The sequence below is a fragment of the Camelina sativa genome, chromosome 5 (genome assembly GCF_000633955.1).
Source record: "Camelina sativa cultivar DH55 chromosome 5, Cs, whole genome shotgun sequence".
In the NCBI taxonomy this organism is placed as follows: Eukaryota; Viridiplantae; Streptophyta; class Magnoliopsida; order Brassicales; family Brassicaceae; genus Camelina; species Camelina sativa.
This window is the reverse complement of record NC_025689.1, coordinates 29,286,389-29,296,621: the sequence shown is the minus strand read 5'-3', so window position 1 is coordinate 29,296,621 and position 10,233 is coordinate 29,286,389. Positions and strand designations below refer to the sequence as shown.

Below are 10,233 nucleotides of genomic sequence, written 5' to 3'. Positions count from 1 at the left end.
TGCGTGAGTAAAAGATTTAAGAATACAATCATTGAAACCAGTTAAAGTTTGAGCGTTTGGGAATCTTTTTTTATATTTTTGGTTTAATTTTTTAAGTTTGGGAAATTTTAAGCCTTCGTATAGCTACGGGTAAACATGTACTCGTACTATACTACTTTTTACATGTATATGTAATTTCTGCAAAAGGTTACATAAAGTCATTACTCTCCGTTTTGGGTTTCAGTGAAATCTAAAAAATGTCTATTTTACTTTTCAAGTTGCAACTTTCAGATAGCAACAAGAGCGAACGAGACAAATGCCTCAGGTTTTCAGTGCACAGCTCCACTAAAGGTTTTTTTTTTTCCGGTGTTATTGTTTGTTTTATTTATATAAATACTAGTTTCTGTATTACCAAAAAAAAGATAAAAAAAGTTATATGCATGATAATGCTAAATCTAAAGACCGAGGTTAATTCAAGGTACGTACAAGGAAAAAAAATCAGTGAACAACTAAGTAGAAAAAAAAAACCGAATTCACCCTAATATGATAATGCACTAAATAGGTTAATTCTTGGGTTTTTTTTCCAAATATAGGATTATTTAGTGCATATATTCCTCAAATAAAGGAAAGAAAAGTGATTACTATATACTAATATCTTAAGTAACCAAGAATGGTGATTGTGAAGGATTGATATATCCAACTTTGCAAAAGGAGCATTGCATGTGATGAGAATCCATCTCCCCCATCCTCCCACCCATTCTTTCCAACTCAACCCTCTCCTTTCTCTTCCTATTAATAAAGTATCATCCTCTTTTTGTTTCAACTTTTTATTTTTAAATGCAAAAAAAAGTAAAACCTTTTTCAAAATTTGTATTTACTTCTATTTTCTTACAGTTCCACTTGGTTAGACAAATGCCCTTTAATGAGATGGTGGACGTTATCTATATGTTATAATACGCACAACACACACATACACACACACTTTTTTTTTTTTTCACACACACACACTTACACTTTTATAGATGACATAATTTAGTTTTTTTTTTGGTTTTTTAAAAAGAAAATTCTTTCGAACATATTCCAGATCTACATTTTCTTTTCTTTTGTTTGAGATGTAAAATTGGTCTCAGCTGACACTCCAAAACCAAATCTGACTCTAGGGTTTGTGTTTGTTTTTTGTTTTTCTTGTAAAATTTTCTGATTCGTCTCACTTGTGGGCACAGTATTCATATTTGATTAAACCCTATTTCTTATATAAAAAAGGTATGAGATGATGGCACCACATTGTATATTTGTTAACATACGGAAAAACATGAAATTGGGTATATGCATGTGTCTTATTTCCAAAACAAATATTCTCATGTCCCTTCCCTTATATTTACACCAGCCCTAAAGGCTAAAGGCTACACATACATTTGTCACCATTAAAAAACATGTACTCTTTAACAATCAAATTTTCAAGATTCCATTTGAATTTTCACCAATCCTTTCTTTATTTATCTTTGAACAAGAAAAAATAAAGAAAACTTACTCAGTCCGATCGAATATTGTATTGTATGATATGAAATAATAATGACTTGTAATTGTTTTGTAGTGAAAGGGGATGTTTTTTTGTTTCTTGTCCTGATGTTAATGTGGGCTCCAAGCTCCTTGTCCCACTCTCTTTATATGTATAAACATCTCTCTTTCTCTCTTCATATATATGTTTTGTGTTTGTAAACAAACAGTGTACAGATAGAAAGGAGAGAGAGATAAAGAGAGAGGTTCATAACTACTCTGAATGAAGATTGAAGCACCAAAGACCATACAATGCATTTCTCCATCTAAGGTAAGAGGTCAATGAAACAATTAACAAAAAGTTGAAAGTTTCATCTTTTTTTTTTCTTTCTTTTCCAAGAAAATTATAAAAAGATGGATAGTAAAAGGGGAATAGAAAAGCTTTTCTTCCCTTTATGTGAGAAAAATAAAATAAAGATGATTTCAGAAAACAAAGCTCCCTTTGTTTCTCTCTCTTAACTCATCTTACTTTCTTCCTCTATTAGTAAAGATAGATGAGTACTGATCACTCTCTACCAAATAAATAAGGAAACATAAAAATAAAAAGAAACAATCTCTCCTTTCTTTCTTTACATGAAAAACAAAAGATTCCTCAATTTTGTTCTTATTTTTCATTAGTCACAGTTCCCCTTCTCACTATAAACCACACTGTCTTTGAGATAAAAAACAAAAAGAGAGATTAAAAACCTCATCCGATGATAGACTACGAGAGAAGCAATAACACCAAGAACCTCAACAACCATCATCGCAACCCTCCTCCGTCTTCATCTTCCTCCGATCTTCTTCCCGACGGTAATGGAACCGCCGTGACTCAGAAGAGGAAACGGAGACCCGCCGGGACACCAGGTATATCAGCAATTCCGTCAAGTTTTTTTCCTTTTTAGATTAAGCACTGAGTAAAATATGGTTATAAGAGTTTTTAAATTTTGTTTGCGGTGGCAGATCCGGAGGCGGAGGTGGTGTCTTTATCACCAAGAACGTTACTAGAATCGGATCGGTACGTGTGTGAGATCTGTAACCAAGGTTTTCAAAGGGACCAGAATCTACAGATGCACAGGAGACGGCATAAAGTTCCATGGAAGCTTCTTAAAAGAGAGACCAACGAGGAAGTGAGGAAGAGAGTCTACGTCTGTCCGGAACCGACATGTCTCCATCACAACCCTTGCCACGCGCTTGGAGATCTCGTGGGAATCAAGAAACACTTCAGGAGAAAACACAGCAACCATAAGCAATGGATCTGCGAGCGATGCTCGAAAGGCTACGCTGTTCAATCTGATTACAAAGCTCATCTCAAGACTTGTGGCACTCGTGGCCACTCTTGTGACTGCGGCCGTGTTTTCTCCAGGTTCCATCTCTTAGTCACAAACCCTAGTTTTTTAATTATTAATTTTATTAAATATATATGTATACGAATCCTTAAAATAAATCAAAAGAATGTTTTTTCTAGTATGGCGTGTACATGTTTTGATTTTAGATAACGCACACAGATCTTGAAACAACGTTACTAATGGAATCTGATGATGTTTTGCTTTGGACTGTTGTCTGAAAACACTTTCATTAATTTATTAATTAGGAACTGTTTTTTGATTACTTACGTTGACCCCATATCACAGATTTCATTATCTCAATTTGTTAATTATATACCATACCAAACCTTGAAGTCTTGCATCTCATACTCATATATATAATCCAAAAGATACCTAACTCCACTAACTTAATTATTTATAATTATTTGCTACGAGACACAAATATTCCTTTGTGCTTTCCATTTTAGTTAACTTATATAATAACACTCTTGTTTATCAGAGTGGAGAGTTTTATAGAGCACCAAGACAATTGCACCGTTCGCCGATCCCAACCCTCCAACCACCGTTTACCACAGCAGCAACACACCGCGAACGCTACACAAACCGCTTCGACTGCCGATAACAGCGAAAACGCTGACCTCTCCATTGGTCCTATATTGCCTGGACATCCTTTACAAAGAAGAAAATCTCCACCGTTCGATCAACAACCATCCTCTTTGCTCTATCCTTTCGGTTCCTCGTGCGCTACTAATGGTGGCATCGAGCTTCAGCTACTTCCATCCAGGTATAGTACAGATGAGACCAGCCTTAGTCTGTCTATAGGGACGTTGGATCAGACGACTATGTCAGAAGTTGAGAGGAAGAGCTACGAGAAGGGAGAGACGAGCCTAGAAAGAGAGGAGGCTAGAAGAGAAGTAAAAAGGCAGATCGAAATCGCGGAATTGGAGTTTGCTGAAGCCAAGAGAATAAGGCAACATGCGAGAGCTGAGCTTCACAAGGCTCAGATTTTTAGAGAAGAAGCAAGCAGAAGGATTAGTGCAACGATGATGCTAATCACTTGCCACAATTGCAAGCAACACTTCCAAGCCCCGGCTGCTTCGGTTCCTCCTCCTTCTCAGCCGCATTGTACTGACGAGAGCACGTCTCTCGCGGTGAGCTACGTGTCTTCGGCGACTACCGAAGGGGAAAAGGCAAGTGATAGAGCATCGTCATAGACCTTGAAGAGATAACACAACAGATAAAAGAAAATATTCTTCTTCTTCTTTCTTTTTTTGTTTCTTTGATTGGAATTCGAGATCTTTTCATATTCGTTGGTTTTTTTTTATATATATCTCTTGGTTTGTGGGTAACCAGGGTTGGGTATTCACTTGGGTTTGATTTTTTTTGTTTCTCAAACAAAACCAAAGAAGAGAAGAGTTTAATTTGTTGTATGCATGAATGAATGTGTTGGGTATGTTGGTTGCTGGATATTGTAACTTGGTTAATGTAATAAACGGGTTATAACTCAAACATACGTTTATTAGTTAGAGATAACTAATCTTACTTTCAGTTTGGTAAGGATGTTTTGGTTTTTTACAAATCCCCACAAATATTTGCATTTTCAACAGACAAAATATATTTGCATTAAATGCAAGGCATAATGATTAGGTCAAATGAGTAAAATTTTCAGGTAGAAACTATTCTCTCCACATCTCACGCCCGTGTAGAGTAGACCGTAGTTTGTAAACGTCTGTTGAATTGGATGGTAGACTTTAATTTGATTAGTTGTAGATATTATCTGGATTTTGTGGGTTTTTGGTCTCAATGTGACCAAAAAAGAAATCATATCTTTTCACTTAAAGACAAAATCTCATGAGATATCTTTTGACCCTTAAACACAACTTAATTATTTTTTCTCGTAAAAAAAACTCGATTAAACTTTTGGTTTGTAGGAAAAAAACAATTTTATGGAGTGATCTTAGGGCAGTGGTCAAAGATAAGTCTTTAATACACAACACTTAGGATCAAGATCCGCTCCTTACGAATGTAGAGATTAGACTAATGGGCCGGCCTGTTGTGACCCAATAGTTGACAAAAAAACAATTTTGATCTCTATGCATTTTCATTTTGAACTTTGGTTTTCTCATTTTTCTAAAATAAACAAAACTGATTAATCTAATCTTTATAAAACTTTAGAAAACTGATTACATCTGAAAGAAAAAAAACAATTGTAAAACAAACCTTTCTTCATATCTAATAATTATAATGTTATATAAAGTTTTATGTTTCAACAGTTTCCTGAACTTATAGTAATAATTAGGCTTTAGATTTTTTTATAAAGTTAATATATAGTATAACATTATCAAAAAATCAGCAAAGACAAAATTTTAAATTCCATAATCAAGATTTTTTTTTTGCTTTATATAATATAGATTTATTAAATTTTCTACTACTATGTAGAATTATCAGGTTTTCTTGTCGATAGATCATGCAACTTTATTAAAATTATGCCATATATATACCAAGTTTATTTTACAAAAAGTATCTTACAATCAATCATTACTAGAATCAATCTTTTAGAAAAAAAAAATTAGAAGAACCATGGCGAAAGACGAGATATTTATTTGGTGCGAGTCATAACTACAAATTAAACGCTTGCATGGTTGCCATGTGGGTCTCTTTAATACTCTAACGAATCATTTCCTCCAAGGTTATAATTATGCCTCACTATCTATGGTATATAAATGTACTATTATATGAAATACATTGTAAACGTCGTTTTCTAACAAAAAGCTTATAATCATTATCAGGCGAACAAAATCTGTAATCAAGTGGTGGTTTGTATTGGTATGGTTAATGTACCACTATTCGGATTAGAATTTATAATACTAGTTGACAAAAGAATAAATAGTTTTAGTTATCGTTAATCTTTTTTTTTCACTGACTAATTAGCAATCTTATTATATAAAGCTGAGTTTTGAAAGTTAGCCATTAACATAATTTTAACATGTGTTAAGTTATTAATCTAAAATTTTAATATGTGTAAAAGTCAATATTTAATAGAGGATTTAAGATTATGATTAAAAAACAAAAAAATTGTTTTAAACAATATTAATAAAAATATAATTATAAGAAATTACAAAAAGCAGTTTTTAAATAATTATAAGGAGATTATATATATATATAATTCATAAAATTCGAAATTATAACATTATTTACTTATTTTAATTAAGTTATTAATGCTACAAAAAATAGAAAAGAAATTAAGAAAAATATACAGTAATTTATTAATTCTAAAAGATGTAAATATTCACTTCTACATAAACATAGAACATCTCATATTTTTCATCTAACAAAATAATTTGTTCAAAAATATTACTTTCAACTTTGTTCTAATGGTGAAACATTTTAATGGGAAGGCAAATTTTCCAATTTTTAAAACCAAATATACTTCTACTTTCTCTTTTTTCAGTTTGAAATAGGTAAGATTAATATGTTGACCCAAAAAAAAAAAGATTAATATATGTATTTTCTTTTTCTAATAATGTATTTTAAAATTTATTGTAGTAGTTTTAGATAGTTTTATATAAAAGACGTGAACATGTTCTCTCCACGTATGAGGAGTGCACAGCCGAGGGTCTTTTTATGGTGGAGGAGATTGGACGCAAGGTTATCTCCTCAAAAGAGGAATGTGGGAAATGTTGGAAGCAAAGTTATCTTTCCAATGAAGGAAGGCGCAACCAAAGTTCTCTCCATTGTAGAGGAGGTTGTACGCAAGGTTCTCTCTATAATGGAAGATAACAGAACTGAGGTTTTCTCCATGATTGGTCATACACTATTATGATATAATTTATTTTTTATTCGAAATCTTTTTTGAGCCAACAATTTTAGTAAATAAAGAAACTATGCAAAAGTGAAAGTAAAAAAAACATTTAATAGTTGGCTTAATTTGTTCACATAATATATTTGTAAAAAATACACTTTTAATGGTAACATAGATAAAAGATTTGTACAGTAGAACCTCTATAAATTAATACTTGGTATATTAATAATCTCTATAAATTAATAAATTTCTCCGGTCCCAAGTTGGAACTATTGTAATTTTATACACTATTCGATAATATAATAAAATAATAATTTTTTGAAACTCCTTTGTAAATATATGGTTCCATCAATAATATAAATTAATAATTATATAAAATTACCTAAATATATGTATATATCTACACATTAATTTTTATTAGAGTTCATTTTTAATATTTTTACTATATAAAAATTTTTGAGTGCTATTTTCAAAACATGATAATTGTTATTTTGATTGTAATTGATTTTATAAAAATATTAGTTATAAAGATTAAATCTTATTTTTTATATTTTTTTACCAAATTAGGAAAGTCTCTCTATAAATTAATATGATCGATAAATTAAAACCTCTGTAAATTAATAAAACACTACAAGAAAATAATTTTATTAAGACGAAATATTTAGTCACAATAAAAAGTATTTAGTCACAATATAAACATTGTTACGAATTTGTGACGATTTTTGAATGGTTGCAATACAATGGTCACAAATTTTTTTTTGTAACAAAAACGTCACAAAAATAGCAACGAATATATTAGTAACAATTTTGTCATCAATAATTACGACACAAAAAGTAACAAAATTGTCTCAATTACAGACTAACAAAACGTCTTTAAATCGTCACAATTCATGTTTCAAATAATGTTTTAATTATGTATCTTATTATTACGAAGTTATAGTCTCAAATAGTCACAAATGATAATTAAAAATTTGTCGCAAAATTTTAACAAATACTCAAAAATCATGATATTTTGTGACTATCATAATGTCCAATCTTATCATTAGAAGTAAGTTTCAAATGCTAAGTTATTACTAAAAAATTCATTGCATATGATAAAAATTATAACTAAAAAATTAATCTCAAAACAATATTATTTTTTAAAATTTATAATCATACAAATTTTTTATAATCATAAACATTAGATATACATTATAAGCTATTTTGATTCTTACAAAGAAAATAAATCACAAATTCGACCAGCTGCACATATTCGATCAGAACTTTCATATTATAACTCCCATGGAAACGATCTTAGGCTCTCTGGAAAGGTAAGACTCAGATCTTTCCAACGGCAGGTAGATCAGCTTCTGGTTCAATTTGTAACAGTGGGAAATGATTTCATAAGATGACTTATGTTAATTCGCGGATCTGCGCAGAATAGGTTTGAGAAATCATGTATAACTTTTAATCTACAAAAAGAGTTACAAAATCCTTTGGGTAAAACTTACATATATGGGTTGGGAAATTCCTCACCAAAATTCGTCCATAAAAGAGTTCGTTTACCCTTTTTTTTCCACCATCTCCTAGGACATGTAAGATCTGTCCTTAATCTCAATTGTGGCTCCTTGTTCTCTTTCTCTCAAATGGTTTACTCTCTCTCTCTCTCTAGATTTTGGAGGCACGAAAATATAAAGAATAAAACCCTAATCATCTCTTAAATAATTCTTTTTAAATTAGGTTTAGAGATTTGGTTTAATGGGTTTTACATAAATTACACACTACAAGAAAACATGGATTTGCCTACTGCAATTTGCGACTTAAAACTCAGTCGCTAAATTTAGCGACTGAATTGCGATTGTTTTGCTACTTAATAGCTACAAAAACAAAACAGTCGCCAAATAGACGCTAATTGGATACTAATTTATAATGTCTCATTTTAGTCGCCAATTTGCGACTAATTTGGAGACCGGTTTTGCAGTCGCCAAAAGTTGCGACTACGCAGCTACTATTTAGCGACCGATTTATTTAATTTGGGCCTTAAATCAAATTTGGTCCGTAAGAAAACGGCCCAAACCCAACTCGATCTCATATTTATCCTGCGAAAACCCTAATCCCTCATTTCTCTTCTTCCCCGAGAAAACCCTAGATCTCAATTGATCTCAATCGAGAACCCTAAATCTTCATACCGTTCTTGTTTCTCTTTTGTTGTTGATGGCCGGAGCAAAGAAAAGAGGAGGAGGAAGAAGAAACCCCTCAAATCGAACCGCTGGAACCTCACAACCGGTGAATCAAAGACCCGCGACTCTTCCTAGCCAATATGCCTTCACGCCGGCGAACCAGCGAGACCCAGAGACTGATTCTCAGGGAACTCCTGTCCCAACCCCCAGCCTCCAGCGAGACCGATGCCTCATTACGGAGACTATCCACCTCCGACAAACCTTTTCCACAACTCGAGGAGCTTTCCAGGAGCATCCCCTTATGGCGAAGCTCCAATCAGGTGTCCTTTTCCTCAGCCTCTTGCCTCTGCGACGAATCCACCAGAATTCTCGAGTCCACTTCGACAGTCTCCTCAGGTCTCGACTATACCTCGACAGTCTCCGCTACCTCGACAGGCTCCTCACGTCTCAAATCATCGTCCACCGTCTTCTCAACCTCGAGCTGGCTCTGGATCGCACCACAGTTCTCAAGCGCAGAACTCGCATCAGGAAGAAGAAGACCAAGCTGATTCTGAGGATGACGGTGCAAGGGAATCACAACTCCCAGCTGATGTACTCGCTTCTTTACATGCCATGCTCGTCCAGCCAGGCCGTGAGTTGTACACCACTGTCCTCTCTCCCACATTAGAGCGTGGAACTACTTGGTAAGGATTGTTTGTGTAGATTAGATTGATTAGAGTGATTAGAATTGAAAGGATTGTTTTATTGTTTTAGTAGGTTTGTTTCATTGGATTAGAAGGTTTGTTTAGAAGGTTTGTTGTTGATTATATTAGTAGGTTTGTTGTTGAGTAGATTAGTAGGTTTGTTGTTGTTGTCGATTTGTTGTTGAGTAGATTAGTAGGTTTGTTGTTGATTATAATTTAACTTTCGATTTGTTTGTGTTATAAGGTTTGGTAAGGACAAGGGAGTGATTACCCGAAAGATTACAAAAGTGTTTACAAACAAGTTTGATGGGCCATATTACAGTTGGGGTTGTGTTCCTACTGCAAGAAGAGAAAACTACTTCTTGGAATTCACGGTAAACTTCTACTCCTTTCAATTTGATTTCTGTATTTATAGTTTGTTTTTTTGGATTGTTTGTATCACTAACACTAGTCATCTTTTGTAGAAAACACACACCTGGGATCCCTCACTAACCGGTGTCGTTCAAGAAAAGTTTTATACCATTTGTCAAAACCGTATGAAAGACATGGTTTCCAAGGCAGCAGCTCAGCGAGATGAAGCAAAACCGAGTTGGATTGAGAAAACTCTTTGGAAAGAAATGTGTGACTATTGGAACACAGAAGAAGCCATGGCAAAGAGTGAAACCACTTCAGCAGCTCGAATGTCTGACTGTAATGGTCTTGGCCCTCACAAGCATGTATCAGGGCCGAAGTCTTACTTGCAAATC

General features: G+C 33.3%; 1 protein-coding gene across 2 annotated transcripts; it reads left to right on the top strand.

Annotated features, from left to right (window-relative positions):
- LOC104787821 (protein indeterminate-domain 14-like) lies at positions 1,705 to 4,352 on the top strand. Of its 2 annotated transcripts, XM_010513467.2 has the most exons (4): positions 1,705 to 1,807; positions 2,155 to 2,382; positions 2,479 to 2,881; positions 3,343 to 4,352. In XM_010513467.2, exons 2-4 carry the CDS (start codon positions 2,232 to 2,234, stop codon positions 4,055 to 4,057), a joined length of 1,269 nt encoding a protein of 422 aa, XP_010511769.1. In that variant the 5' UTR covers positions 1,705 to 1,807; positions 2,155 to 2,231; the 3' UTR covers positions 4,058 to 4,352. The 2 variants fall into 2 exon arrangements, with proteins under 2 accessions (XP_010511769.1, XP_010511768.1); XM_010513466.1 differs by lacking the exon at positions 1,705 to 1,807 and having other exon boundaries at positions 1,827 to 2,382.